Below are 15532 nucleotides of genomic sequence, written 5' to 3' on the forward strand. Positions count from 1 at the left end.
AGACTGAGGGTCCGTCTCTCAACATCCCTCTGCTCTCCCTTTCCTCCGCGGACCAAAAAGGGAGTCTTTCAGCTCATGGCGAAACTGGAGTCGCACCGCATTATTTCTGTCTCACGTACAAATTACTGGTGTTACTACTATGAGTAGAGAAAGTGAAATATTCCTCGACACTCATAAAAAACAGCATCTCTTTGCTGTATTTGTTGAAGGTCTCTCTAGTCGTGGTTTTAAACGTTTTCAAATCTCACAGTATCAACTTTGCTGTAGTTTTCTTTAATGCATGCTACTTTATTGCAGACACCGTCATCTGTGCCATCCGATTGGCCAGTGGTAACTATATAATGCACTTGATTTGCTCTCTGGGCCCGCCCGGAAAACAGCGTTTTTGCCTTCAGACACATGAAATGGTTCAAAATAGCAACAATTCGCATACCCACTCGCAGAGCAGCTGAATCGGGTGCACCTACATACAACGGACCTAGACAAAAAAATAGGAACACAAGGCTTTATCGTTGGGTTTTTTACAGAAATGTTTGGCGATCTACTGGGAATGCTTTGGAGATCGACCAGTCGATCGCGATTGACGGGTTGGTGACCACTGCTCTAGAAAGTTGAGTTAAGTTACAATCTCGTGCTTCTCTCTGTGGGCTGATATTTCTGCGCAGCAGTCCCGGGGGAGCTGCACGGAAGCCTCGGTACAACTGCGCGCGCGTGCAGTTTGGCTGTAAGGTCCCAGTCGGACACTTGGCATATTTAAAATATGAATATTTTAGTTGTCTGCTGTGTCAACAGTTCAGGATATCAGGTGTTAAAAGCAGAGGTACCTCATCCACTAATTACAGTCACTTTACAAGAGAATGCAGAGTTTAGCTGTTCATTTCATTTCACAGGGAAACTTGAATTACAACCTCAACCCCTGTCTTTCTCCTTCACACAGACAAATGAGACATTAGGTGACTGCCAAGGCAACATTGATTTTGGAGGGGGCAGGGCTAGACCTCTGGAAGTAGTACATACAGTTGAAGTCGGAAGTTGACATACACTTAGGTGTATGTCAACCACTCCACAAATTTCTTGTTAACAAACTATAGTTTTGGCAAGTCGGTCAGGACATCTACTTTGTGCATGACGCAAGTAATGTTTCCAACAATTGTTTACAGATTATTTCACTTATAATTCACTGTATCACAATTCCAGTGGTTCAGAAGTTTACATACACTTAGTTGACTGTGCCTTTAAACAGCTTGGAAAATTCCAGAAAATTATGTCATGGCTTTAGAAGCTTCTGATAGGCCAATTGACATCATTTGAGTCAATTGGAGGTGTACCTGTGGATACATTTCAAGGCCTACCTTCAAACTCAGTGCCTCTTTGCTTGACATCATGCGAAAATCAAACGTAATCAGCCAAGACCTCAGAAAAAATGTTGTAGACCTCCAAAAGTCTGGTTCATCCTTGGGAGCAATTTCCAAATGCCTGAAGGTATCACGTTCATCTGTGCAAACAATAGTACGGAGGTATAAACACCATGAGACCACGCAGCCGACATACCGCTCAGGAAGGAGACGCGTTCTGTCTCCTAGAGATGAACGTACTTTGGTGCGAAAAGTGCAAATCAATCCCAGAACAGCAAAGGACCTTGTGAAGATGCTGGAGGAAACAGGTACAAAATTATTTATATCCACAGTAAAACAAGTCCTATATCGACATAACCTGAAAGGCCGCTCAGCAAGGACGAAGCCACTGCTCCAAAACCACCATTAAAAAGCCAGACTACGGTTTGCAACTGCACATGGGGACAAAGGTCATACTTTTTGGAGAAATGTCCTCTGGTCTGATGAAACAAAAATAGAACTGTTTGGCCATAATGACCATCGTTATGTTTGGAGGGAAAAGGGGGAGGCTTGCAAGCCAAAGAACACCATCCCAACCGTGAAGCACAGGGGTGGCAGCATCATGTTGTGGGAGTGCTTTGCTGCAGGAGGGACTGGTGCTCTTCACAAAATAGATGGCATCATGAGGTAGGGAAATTGTGGATTTATTGAAGCAACATCTCAAGACATCAGTCAGGAAGTTAAAGCTTGGTGGCAAATGGGTCTTCCAAAGGGACAATGACCCCAAGCATACTTCCAAAGTTGTGGCAAAATGGCTTAAGGACAACAAAGTCAAGGTATTGGAGTGGCCATCACAAAGCCCTGACCTCAATCCAATAGAACATTTCTGGGCAGAACTGAAAAAGGGTGTGTGAGCAAGGCCTACAAACCTGACTCAGTTACACCAGCTCTGTCAGGAGGAATGGGCCAAAATTCACCCAACTTATTGTGGGAAGGATTTGGAAGGCTAACCGAAATGTTTGACCCAAGTTTAACAATTTAAAGACAATGCTACCAAAAACTAATTGAGTGTATGTGAACTTCTGACCCACTGGGAATGTGATGAAAGAAATAAAAGCTGAAATAAATCATTCTCTCTACTATTATTCTGACATTTCAAATTCTTAAAATAAAGTGGTGATCCTAAATGACCTAAGACAGGGAATTTTTGCAAGGATTAAATGTCAGGAATTGTGAAAAACTGAGTTTAAATGTATTTGGCTAAGGTGTATGTAAACTTCCGACTTCAACTGTATTCCACTTTTGGCTCCTGAGTGGCGCAGCGGTCTAAGGCACTACATATCAGTGCTAGAGGCTTAACTACAGACCATGGTTCAATTCCAGGCTGTATCACAACCGGACGTGATTGGGAGTCCCATAGAGCGGCACACAACTGGCCCAGGGTCGTCCGGGTTAGGGTTTGGCCGGGGTAGGCCGTCATTGTAAATAACATAACTTGCCTAGTTAAATAAAATGTTAAATAAAAAAATAAACTTTGACACAGGACTCGGCCTTAGCATTGATTTGACTTCACCAGGTAAAGACAGCTCTTATGGAATTGACCCATATCCTGAACCTGACATACAGCCTGGTCTCTAAAAAAGTCTGTCATCAACAGAACCTGGGTGACCTGGAAGTGGTTTAGGAGAGAGGGGGCAGGGCAAAACCTCTGGCAGTCGTATTTCAGTTAACAGAAGCATTGACATCACCACCACTAATAGCACCTCATATAGGGATGCATCCCAAATGTCATCATATTCCATATATAGTACACTACTTTTGACCAGAACCCTGTGAGCCCTATATAGTGCACTACGTTTGACCAAAGCCATGGTCAAAACAAGTGCACTATATAAGGTTTAGGGTGCCATTTGGGACGCTATCTAGGAGTTCCAGAACAGTAATCCCACACAAGGCGAAAAAAATCTATTATCATTTTAATTACATCATTGAAGCATAGATGCATTACTTGTGAAAAAGGTAGAAAAAACAGCATGTTTCAGTCTTTCTCAATAAGTTAAACCTCTCTGGTCAAATAGGGTCGGGCCTGCTCACAAAACAGAATCCTCTTGAAGATTTCAAAATAATAATAAAAATAACCAAGGAAGTATACTTATGTCATTGAAATGAATGTTCATCTCCTTGCCATATGTTTAATAAACCTGTTAAAAAAAGATGCAAGTGGCTTATATTACAATACAGACAGTCCTTCTTTCACCCTTTTCCACAGGGGTTTTCCACGCAACAACGAAAGCAGTTTTCATGAAACTAAGTTTCATCTTTTTTTTATTTTTTTTTATCAACAATTAAACTTAAGCTTCGGGTTATAGTTGGTAAAAAAAATTAAACTAAAATAAACAAAATAATAATTACAGTAATGACAGTAATAACAAGAAAGGTTAAGTAATAAACACAGTCCTGTACAGTCAGGCAATCTTCCGATAGGCCACAGCCTTAGTTCTATTCCTTCCATTCCAAAAGACGATTGGTTGGTTGGTCTTTGACAGTTTGCAGGCTCATGCTGATTGTGTGAGATGGTGGCCAATCAGTGATGGTGCTGCGGCCTCCAGCCCTGCTCCACTCAAATCCCCCCCAACTCCATCTTTGGATGTGGAAAAATGCCTTCCCATTTCATTTACCTGGGGTAAGAAAACACAAGAAGAGGGTTGAGACTTAATAATCCACTATATGGTTCTAGTGCACAATAGTGTATTATTTAACACACTGTAAATGGATTACTTTTGGAATATCTAGCATTTTATAAGCCCATATGGACAAATGCATCTTAATACATAAAATATTATACAACGAGGTGGGTCTAATCCTGAATGCTGATTGGTTAAAACCGCATTCCAGCCAGTGTCTATTCCACAAGTTACCACCAGCTAAATCTATGACGTTAAAATGCCTATTTACCCTGTTCCATCTGACTGCGCAATCCACTGTCTCATCAGCCCAGCCAGGCAATTTATAAACTTGATCTCCACTATAACCCTAGACATTATCTCAAATTTATTTTAGACTAACATGTAGTTTTCAACAGCAGAGATTTGTATAAACCTTGCTGGCTGTCTCTCCGACATTTGCTATATTGTTTCAATATTCAAATTTGATCTCCAGTTGTCCCATAGTAATGAACGTGTTGGGAGTCGGGACGAGACACACAGGCAGGCAGCGTTTCTCAGCCAGTCAAAATCATGAATCAGCTAGCATAATTTTTATGGATATAAACAAAGAAATGTCAATTGAAAAAAGGTTAAAACATTTTTTTTTAAGTGCAGCTAGTTTGCAGTCGTTCTAGCTTCAGTTTGAAGTGATTGTGTTAGCTGTGTTGTTGGATAGCTCCTCTGAACAACAGTGTCCTGATGAGAGAGCACATTTTCTATGCCAGACGAAATCGCACCTCATTAGGTCATTATTATGGATGTATCCAAATAAATGTCACTAGAAAACAGCTTAAACAAATAAAAAAAATAAAAATAAAATTATTTTTATTTCACCTTTATTTAACCATGTAGGCCAGTTGAGAACAAGTTCTCATTTACAACTGCGACCTGGCCAAGATAAAGCATAGCAGTGCGACAAAAACAACAACACAGAGTTACACATAAAAAAACGTACAGTCAATAACACAAAAGAAAAGAAAAATAGAAAGATCGATGCACAGTGTGTGCAAATGTAGAAGAGTAGGGAGGTAGGCAATAAATAGGCCATAGAGGCGAAATAATTACAATTTAGCATTAATACTGGAGTGATAGATATGCAGATGATGATGTGCAAGTAGAGATACTGGGGTGCAAAAGAGCAAGAGGGTAAGAAATAATATGGGGATGAGGTAGTCGGGTGTGCTATTTACAGATTGGCTGTGTACAGTGATCAGTAAGCTGCTCTGACAGCTGATGCTTAAAGTTAGAGAAGGAGATATAAGTCTCCAGCTTCAGAGATTTTTGCAATTCGTTCCAGTCATTGGCAGCAGAACTGGAAGGAAAGGCGGCCAAAGGAAGTGTTGGCTTTATGGATGACCAGTGCAATATACATGCTGGAGCGTGTGCTATGGGTGGATGTTGCTATGGTGACCAGTGAGCTGAGATAAGGCAGAGCGTTACCTAGCAAAAACGTATTGATGACCTGGAGCCAGTGGGTTTGGCGACGGATATGTAGTGAGGGCCAGCCAACGAGAGTATACAGGTCGCAGTGGTGGGTAGTATATGGGGCTTGGTGATAAAACGGATGGCACTGTGATAGACTGCATCCAGTTTGCTGAGTAGAATGTTGGAGGCTATTTTGTAAATGACGTCGCCGAAGTCAAGGATTGGTAGGATAGTCAGTTTTACGAGGGTATGTTTGGCGGCATGAGTGAAGGAGGCTTTGTTGCGAAATAGGAAGCCAATTCTAGATTTAATTTTGGATTGGACATACTTAATGTGAGTCTGGAAGGAGAGTTTACAGTCTAACCAGACACCTAGATATTTGTAGTGCAGCTGCAAATGCAACTACTTTGCTGTTATTCTGGTTGTACTTTTTGACGTGACTGTAAGTTAGCCGTAGTTGGCTAGCTAGCAAGCAAGGGATAAGAATGTAGCCAGTATGGCAATGGAACATTTAGAACAAACAACAGGGTCGCGTCCATAGATACAGAACAAAAAGACTAAACGACTGGGTCGCGTTTCTGGCAACCGAACCGATAGATCAAACGACCAGCCGGCTTGGGTATCGACCCTAGATGTCGGGACTGTATCTTGTGGAAGGATGAAATCGTATGAATAAATTAATCAAAATGTACAAAAATATGTCAATCATTATTTAAATATGTTGGTAACCCGTTGTATAAAGTGATAATGCCCTCGGGCCTACCAACACCCGTACCGACATATGCTCTGGTATTATCACTTCATTACACCACAGATCGACATCCCGTCAACGAGACAGTTGTAAATCATGCTGCGCGTTATGTCAAGATCTCAGATTTTAGAGAAACAACAAACGTCGATACATATAAGTGTCTTATATCGGATTAAAGATTCCATACTTGTTAATATAACTGCACTATCCAATTTACAGTAGCTATTACTGAGAAAAAAATGGCATGCTATTGTTTGAGGAGAGCTCCTAACAACAAAACTGTTTTTTCACCGCGATAGGTTTGATAAATTCACCTCTGAAGGTGAAATGTGTACTTAAATCAGAGCAAGATTTCAGAATGTTATCATCCAAAGGGTCCCAGATATAACATAAAGTGTGGTTTTGTTAGATAAAATCATTTTTCATATCCTAAAAAGGTCCATATAGCATGCACGATCGATTTTGTATTTCCACTCGTTCAATTTGCAAAGAAAGGAATCTGTGAAAATCTCACTCTAAATGTTGTTTGAATGAGTCAAATCACGTTCGTTATCTATTCCTCAGAGATCCTAGAAGGTAACAAGACTTCACTATTTCATTAGGGGTGTAGTATATCCTATAGGACACCATATTTGGTCAGAGAGCGACGCCTTCATGGCACACCGATGACACGGGCGGCCATCTCTTGAACGACTGTATCTTTGTCAAATAAGCACCAATCAGGGTCAAACAAAGCTAGCTAGATAGCCAATGAGCTGGGCTTTAAGGGAGTATCCCTAAACCATGTATATGTTGTAAAATGTAGCTTCTAACCTTGTACGATAGCATGCCTTTTCATTTTGAACAAAAATTATGAGGATATTCAGAGTTATGAAGTTATGAAACCTGGTTGTTTTGCTAATGTTGAACTTATAATATGGCTACTAATACTTGGAAAGCTAAATCAAAGTCCAAGTATACAGATTTTATGATATTCTTGCAGAAAAATTGAATATGAATGCGAATGTCTTCTTCACGATTTGCCCAAATGTACCTGGGGACTTCACACTAAAAGTCTTGAGGATCAGTCATACTCCAAGTTATCCATCTGAAACTTTGCACATACACTGCTGTCATCTTGTGGACACTATCGGAATTACAACCAGAGTGATGGCTATAACAGTGACCTTTCTCTTGCATTTCAAAGATGGTGGTAAAAAAACACTGGTTGTTTTTTTCTTTGTATTTTCTTCTGTCAGATCTATTGTGTTATATTCTCCTACATTCAATTCACATTTCCACAAACTTCAAAGTGTTTCCTTTCAAATGGTACCAAGAATATGCATATCATTGCTTCAGGGCCTGAGCTAGAGGCAGTTAGATTTGGGTATGTCATTTAGACGAAAATTGAAAAAAATGGGGCTATCCCTAAGATTTATTGAAGGATGTATATTTTTATTCTGTACAGGCTTCCTTCTTTTCACTCTGTCATTTAGGTTAGTATTTTATTTTTTTACCTTCATTTAACTAGGCAAGTCAGTTAAGAACAAATTCTTATTTTCAATAACGGCCTAGGAACAGTGGGTTAACTGCCTTGTTCATGGGCAGAACGACAGATTTTTACCTTGTCAGCTCGGGGATTCGATCTTGCAACCTTCCGGTTACTAGTCCAATGCTCTAACCACTAGGCTATTGTGGAGTAACTACAATGTTGATCCATCCTGTTTTCTCCTATTACAGCCATTAAACTCTGTAACCATTTTAAAATCACTACTGGCCTCATGTTGAAATCCCTGAGCGGTTTCCTTCCTCTCCGGCAACTGAGTCAGGAAGGACGCCTGTATCTTTGTAGTAACTGTATTGAACATATAGAATGAACAACTGGGTCGCGTCCATAAATATCGAACTAATCGAACTAACGTCTCTAGCAACCAAAAGATGAGAAAGTGTGAGTTATCTTATAAAGAAATATCAACCATTTTTTCCCCTACTGGTAAATGTGTGCTTTAGTATTGTTTTCTTTGGCAACTGTGGTGTAAGCAGGATAAACACCTCCGTTCTATACATTACCTTGGAACAATTAACTCTGCAAAGGGAAGAAGTGCCGTTCATTATTTCCAAGGTAATGTACAGAACGTCGCCGTTTATGCCTTACATAATATACCATTTAGCAGACGGTTTTATCCAAAGCCACTTACAGTCATGCGTGAGTGTCCATTTTACGTCAAATCAATCAAATCAGACATCAATCAATTCATCCTTGAATGAGAGGTTTCCTACCTTATATGAAGGTTGTAGTGAGGTCCCTGCTGTAGTCAGTCAGTCCAGTTCATGTACCTCGTCCTGCTGCATGGGGGCAGAAGTGGTCCTGCCTGGCTCAGCTGTTCTCTTGGCCATGATGTCCCACTGTGGGGCTTTGGGCTTTGTTCCTAGCAGAGGACAGAGGGATATTAATTCACACACAAACACACACATGGCAAATGCACACAGCCACACTATATAGTCTATCCCTTTGCCGCATTCATCACTTTGTGACTTATGCTGATGGAGCAGCAGCAATAAAATATGACCTCTCCTGCCCCCTGGTGGTCTATGTAGAACTACATGTTCATGTCTGCCATGTCTCTGCCCTGCGCTGCAGGAGAGCCATTCTACCCAGTGACACACCTCTTGTCCCAAACCCCAACCCTGAGGACAGAAAGACATTGCTACAGACAGACAATTACAGACTCAGACTAAACAGGACTCTAATCCAACTGCTCTGTTCATACAACATATCACTGAGATTGACTGAAACTTGCAGTAGCCTATACATGTTATTCATGTAGTAGTGCAGTCTGTGATGTGTAGAAGTTTCTTTAAGCTCAGAGGATGTTTCCAAAACAAAGGAGAGAAAGACATGGAGTGCCGGTCAGACTAGTCAGACAGCACATATCCATGGAGACTAGGCTCCCGTCCAAACTCCAAACCCAGAGAAGATGTCTGTAGCTACTAGCTAGTCTGCACTGTAGAACTAAAACAACCACTCAGTGTAGGTAGCCTATAGACTTATCTCCTCCTCCACATATCTCTCTCTCTCTCTGCAGACATATTAACACACATGTTTTATATGTGCTCTTCCTTTCTGAACAGAGCATGGACATAGTCCCTAATGAGTGTGGTCTGGTCCAGGAGAGGAGCAGGGTTATTACCGGTGAGGTCCCACCGGACCAAACTACCCCTCTAGTCTCAGATAGTTCCTGGCTACCTTCCGTTACCATGACAACACCCACCATATAGCCTGGAGCTATATAAACCACAGGGAGAGAAACCAGCATTCACTACAACCTACTGAGATGGATATACAGAGACAAAGAGAGAGAGAGAGGAGATATGGAGATGAGAGAGCGAGATGGCGAGAAAAAGCGAGAGATATGGAGGGAGAGCGTGAAAGAGAGGGAGATGGCGATGGAGAGATGGGGGAGAGAGAGATAGAGGGGGAGAGGGAGAGATGGGTAGATAGAGAGAGAGCTGGAGAGAGCAGGGAAGGGGAAAAATAAACTGGAGAGAAAGAAGGTTGGGGAAGGTAGAGTAAGAGAAAGAAGGTTGGGGAAGGTAGAGTAAGAGAAAGAAGGTTGGGGAAGGTAGAGGAAGAGAAAGAAGGTTGGGGAAGGTAGAGGAAGAGAAAGAAGGTTGGGGAAGGTAGAGTAAGAGAAAGAAGTTTGGGGAAGGTAGAGTAAGAGAAAGAGAGTGAAAGGTGAAGAGTTGGTGAGAAAAAAAGTAGACATCCGTAACCACATTTACAGTAGTACAGTATATTGAGACTGAAAGGGAAACTGAAAGGGAGTGGAGGGGTGGAGAAAAGGTGGTGGAGTAAGGTAGAGGTGGTGGAGGGGTGTTGAAAGGGAGAGGTGGTGGAGGGGTGGAGTAAGGTTGAGGTGGGGGAGAGGTGTAGAAAGGGAGAGGTGGTGGAGGGGTGTAGAAAGGTTGCGGTGGGGGAGGGGTGTAGAAAGGTTGCGGTGGGGGAGGGGGTGGAGAAAGGTTGCGGTGGGGGAGGGGTGGAGAAAGGTTGCAGTGGGGGAGGGATGGAGAAAGGTTGCGGTGGGGGAGGAGTGAAAAAAGGTTGAGGTGGGGGAGGGGTGGAGAAAGGTTGAGGTGGGGGAGGGGTGGATAAATATTGAGGTGGTGGAAGGGTGGAGAAAGGGTGGTGGAGGGGTGGAGTAAGGTGGAGGGATGGAGTAAGGTTGAGGCGGGGGAGGGGTGTAGAAAGGGAGAGGTGGTGGAGGGGTGGAGAAAGGGAGAGGTGAGGGAGGGGTGGAGGGGTGGAGAAAGGTTGTGGTGGGGGAGGGGTGGAGAAAGGGTGGGGGAGGGGTGGAGTAAGGTTGAGGTGGGGGAGGGGTGGAGTAAGGTTGCTTTGGGGGAGGGGTGGAGAAAGGTTGAGGTGGGGGAGGGGTGGAGTAAGGTTGAGGTGGGGGAGGGGTGGAGAAAGGTTGAGGTTGTGGAGGGGTGGAGAAAGGTTGAGGTGGTGGAGGGGTGGAGAAAGGTTGAGGTGGTGGAGGGGTGGAGTAAGGTTGAGGTGGTGGAGGGGTGGAGTAAGGTTGAGGTGGGGGAGGGGTGGAGTAAGGTTGAGGTGGGGGAGGGGTGGAGAAAGGTTGAGGTGGGGGAGGGGTGGAGAAAGGGAGAGGTGGTGGAGGCGTGGAGTAAGGTTGAGGTGGGGGAGAGGTGGAGAAAGGTTGAGGTGGTGGAGGGGTGGAGAAAGGGAGAGGTGGTGGAGGGGTGGAGAAAGGGAGAGGTGGTGGAGGGGTGGAGTAAGGTTGAGGTGGTGGAGGGGTGGAGAAAGGTTGAGGTGGTGGAGGGGTGGAGAAAGGGAGAGGTGGTGGAGGGGTGGAGAAAGTGAGAGGTGGTGGAGGAGTGGAGAAAGGGAGAGGGGTGGAGAAAGGGAGAGGTGGGGGAGGGGTCGAGTAAGGTTGAGGTGGGGGAGGGGTGGAGTAAGGTTAAGGTGGGGGAGAGGTGGAGAAAGGTAGAGGTTGTGGAGGGGTGGAGAAAGGTAGAGGTTGTGGAGGGGTGGAGAAAGGTAGAGGTTGTGGAGGGGTGGAGAAAGGTTGAGGTGGTGGAGGGGTGGAGTAAGGTTGAGGTGGGGGAGGGGTGGAGAAAGGTTGAGGTGGGGGAGGGGTGGAGAAAGGGAGAGGTGGTGGAGGGGTGGTGGAGGCGTGGAGTAAGGTTGAGGTGGGGGAGAGGTGGAGAAAGGTTGAGGTGGTGGAGGGGTGGAGAAAGGGAGAGGTGGTGGAGGGGTGGAGTAAGGTTGAGGTGGTGGAGGGGTGGAGAAAGGTTTAGGTGGGGGAGGGGTGGCGTATGGTTGAGGTGGGGGAGGGGTGGAGTAAGGTTGAGGTGGGGGAGGGGTGGAGAAAGGGAGAGGTGGTGGAGGGGTGGAGTAAGGTTGAGGTGGTGGAGGGGTGGAGAAAGGTTGAGGTGGTGGAGGGGTGGAGAAAGGGAGAGGTGGTGGAGGGGTGGAGAAAGGGAGAGGTGGTGGAGGAGTGGAGAAAGGGAGAGGGGTGGAGAAAGGGAGAGATGGGGGAGGGGTCGAGTAAGGTTGAGGTGGGGGAGGGGTGGAGTAAGGTTGAGGTGGGGGAGAGGTGGAGAAAGGTAGAGGTTGTGGAGGGGTGGAGAAAGGTGGAGGTGGTGGAGGGGTGGAGAAAGGTAGAGGTTGTGGAGGGGTGGAGAAAGGTAGAGGTTGTGGAGGGGTGGAGAAAGGGAGAAGTGTAGAAAGGTAGAAGTGGGGGAGGGGTGTAGAAAGGGAGAAGTGGGGGAGGGGTGTAGAAAGGGAGAGGTGGGGGAGGGGTGTAGAAAGGGAGAGGTGGGTGTTGGAGGGGTATAGAAAGGGAGAGGTGGGTGTTGGAGGGGTGGAGAAAGGGAGGTGGGGAGGGGTGGGGGAGGGGTGGAGAAAGGTTGAGGTTGGGGAGGGTTTGAGAAAGGTAGAGATGGTGGAGGGGTGGAGAAATGTTTAGGTGGAGGGGTGGGAAAAGAGAGGCAGCAAAAAAGGAGAGGGAGACAAATACAAAAGATACAATGTTGGGGAGCAGATTAAAACCAGAGGAGGGTTAGGGTTAGCCATGAACTAGGGCTGTGGCGGTCACAACATTTTGTCAGCCTGTGATTGTCAAGCAAATAACTGTCGGTCTCACGGTAATTGACCGTTAATTAGCATAAACACATTTAGCATCTCCTGGTTTCCACACATAGCCTACAAGTCATTTAAAAAAGTCTAATAAATCCATGTAATATAGCCTACAATGAATCCATTATTTATTTTAGACAGGTCTGAAGAAGCATGATATGAAGAAAATGTAGTCTATTTCAGAAGAACAGAATAGCATACTCCGAGTTGCCCTTATGTTAGGTCCTGATGTGGCTATGCCAAATGGCTGTGGGATACACTAGTTCATTTAGCAGTTTACTGACACCGGCCATATTCAACGGGTGTTGTACACACGTCACGTAACGTTAGCTAACGAGCCAGCCAGACAACATTAGCCATGGCATTATTTTATATTATTTTATTGTATGAATAATTCAATTGAACAAAGCGGAATAAATGTAAATATTTTCTCCAAACGATCTGAGGGAGTACGCACATGCGGCTATTCTGTGTTGAGAGGTTAACAAAGAAATAAGTACTCCTGTATGCTTAATTTAGAGTTATTAATGTAACTTTAGTTGTTCTACAAACATTGGGCTATATGTAACTCACCACCTGGATTCAGTCTTATGTAGAAAAATTTGAAATGGTGTTTTTTACATTATATAAAAGTAGACTCAGAGCTACAAAATGGTATATAATACACTGTATTTGAAGAACAACGGGAAAGTAATTCTGATTTGAAAGTTGATCAACTTGTAAACTCACTTTTGAGAAAATCGCCTTTGAATGTTCTGCTAAAGAGCCATCTTCACCCATTCAGCATCGTTCACACCCTCACCCTAACCTTTAGCCCCACCCATCTCGTTTCGCTCTCGAAGTGCACACTTGACGCTCTGGCCGATGATTTGTTTACCTCTGGATAACATGAAAACAGCCTAACCAGCTCTGCTGGCAACAATTTCATTACGCTTTTTTGCTGACGTTTACTGACACCGGCCATATTCAACGGGTGTTGTACACACGTCACTTAACGTTAGCTAACGAGCCAGCCAGCCAACGTTAGCTAGTTAAACAATAAGCAGTGCCAACAACGCCACAGTGCTGGGAGCTAACTAACCATGTTCAATGTTAGCTAGCTAACATTAGTCTCTAACTAGAACAGCATACGGCTCTGGGAAACTAATAATGTCAGCTAGGGAGCCTGCCAGCTAACGTTAGCTAGCTAGCTAACAGTACACTTTAGCATAAGACATATACAATAAACAATGTACCTAGCTAGATAAACAAAGTGTAAGTTCACACACGTCACATAACGTTAGCTAACGAGCCAGCCAGCTAACGTTAGCTAGTCAAACAACAATGAACAGTGCCAACAATGCCACAGTGCTGGGATCTAATCAACCATGTTCAATGTTAGCTATCTAACATTAGGCTCTAACTAGAACAGCATACGGCTCTGGGAAACTAATAATAACATCAGCTCGGGAGCCAGCCAGCTAATGTTAGCTTGAAACCACTTTGTCAAAATTACAAAACGTGTTGCCCTTAGTTTGAAGATGTAACCCGGAGACTTACATCTCTTTAGCTATCAAACTCTAATTACACTGATTTCAAAACTTGATCCTCCAGAAAGTGGACAGCCACACTTATGCAGCTCCACTACACAATACATAAAAAAAGCTGCGTTCGACAGGATTACCAATACAGACTGACGAGCTTCTATGGCAGACCAATCCGAACTCCGCTCTCGGGATGTCCAGCCCACTCATTATCTCAGCCAATCATGGCTAGTAGGAAGGTTGCTGACTTTTTCTGTGGCTTAATCAACAAGGCTCGTAATTTAACAATTGTATTCATATTTACAGATGGCATACTAGTTTGTTATCAAGGCACATGAAAGTTCACATGTTCAAGAAGGCATTTCTGCAACAAAAAAACGCATTTTGATAAAAAACATTTTTTCACATTCAAACGGCTCTCCTGTTAAGTCGTGACTTGCGACAAACGCCTAGAATCGGGTCACAAATGTTTTGATTTTTAATACATTGTGAGGCTGTATGATGAGACTAATGATGATTTGAAAAAAGTTGCTTGAAAAGGCATGAGCTCTGCTTTGTTTTTTTGCACAGGCTGTACACACTCCAATAGTCTCTCATTCATAATTTGACAAGCACTTGATAATGCCTTGAATTTCCCGGCGGCATCCCCTTTGTGGCCGTAATGCACCCTAAAAAGATCCATGCCTTTTGCGGACAGGGATGCAGCGGTGTGCCCTTCTCCCTGAGTGTGATGCGCAATCCGAAGCGTCTCTCATGGCACTCCGTCACGTGATCAGGTCTTTCTCACAGGCTACAAGACAGACACATCGGGGACGCAACTGTGCTTGTCCTTATCCAATTCCGAGGTGCATATTGAAGATATTGGAAGTGTCCACATTTACTTTTCATCAGCCAACAAGATGAGTAGGCCTAACGAACAGCAAAAGCACTGGCCTGTCAATCTACTATCAACATAGTACAGAATTTGACCTATGCTATGCGAGAAATAAAGCTATTTAATTAAGCCCCTTAAATTTTAATTGAATTGAAATAAATATTCCAAACAGTCTGGGACAGTTGTGGGATGCGATAGATCCCAAATTAATACAACCACTAGCATCAACAAAAACTTTTTTACGCAATGTGGCTGAAGCAACAGATTAGAACGTTTAGCTTAAAATGTTGATCAACTATTAGGCTATTTCTTCACATTATAAGCGTAGCAATGCACACATGGTAGTAGGCTATAAGCACAAATGTTCCATTAGCGGAAAACACCATTATCAAAAGTGACCGCACATGCAATTATCCATGTAATTCTTTATTATAAAAGGTGCATTTTATGGTGAAAATGATCTTCCCCAAACTTGAGTCACGCGCTGTATACTTATGCCAGTTAGGCTCCACACCCCTTGTAAAGCGGATTAATGTGCTTCATTTTAACAAGTTATTTGGCCACTTTAGTTGTGATACAAACCTTATTAAAACATATAGGCCTATGGGTTAGGCTACATGAGGTATGGGACTATGATTAGAAAAAGTCGCAAAAAAAGGCATTGTTTCTTATGCTGGGCATCATTCACAAGTGATAGGATAATATTGTCACCCATGACACTAGTCTTGATTTAATATTGTCTTTACATATACTAAATAATATATGTGTGACATTTGTTATGATTTAG

The 15532-nt window shown here is 43.7% G+C and overlaps 1 protein-coding gene across 1 annotated transcript in view; it reads right to left on the reverse strand.

Annotated features, from left to right (window-relative positions):
• Positions 1 to 3295: 3295 nt before the first annotated feature.
• The window catches only part of LOC120023030 (metastasis-associated protein MTA1-like), a 100882-nt gene continuing 88645 nt past the window's right edge, over positions 3296 to 15532 (reverse strand). Inside the window, exons 14-15 of the mRNA XM_038966979.1 lie at positions 8475 to 8623; positions 3296 to 4012 (exon numbers count right to left, since the gene is read on the reverse strand). Of these exons, the coding sequence (XP_038822907.1) occupies positions 8514 to 8623 (110 nt within the window). The 3' untranslated portion in view covers positions 3296 to 4012; positions 8475 to 8513. The remainder of the gene's footprint in view (positions 4013 to 8474; positions 8624 to 15532) is intronic.

Source organism: Salvelinus namaycush, chromosome 28 (assembly GCF_016432855.1).
Source record: "Salvelinus namaycush isolate Seneca chromosome 28, SaNama_1.0, whole genome shotgun sequence".
Lineage (NCBI taxonomy): Eukaryota > Metazoa > Chordata > Actinopteri > Salmoniformes > Salmonidae > Salvelinus > Salvelinus namaycush.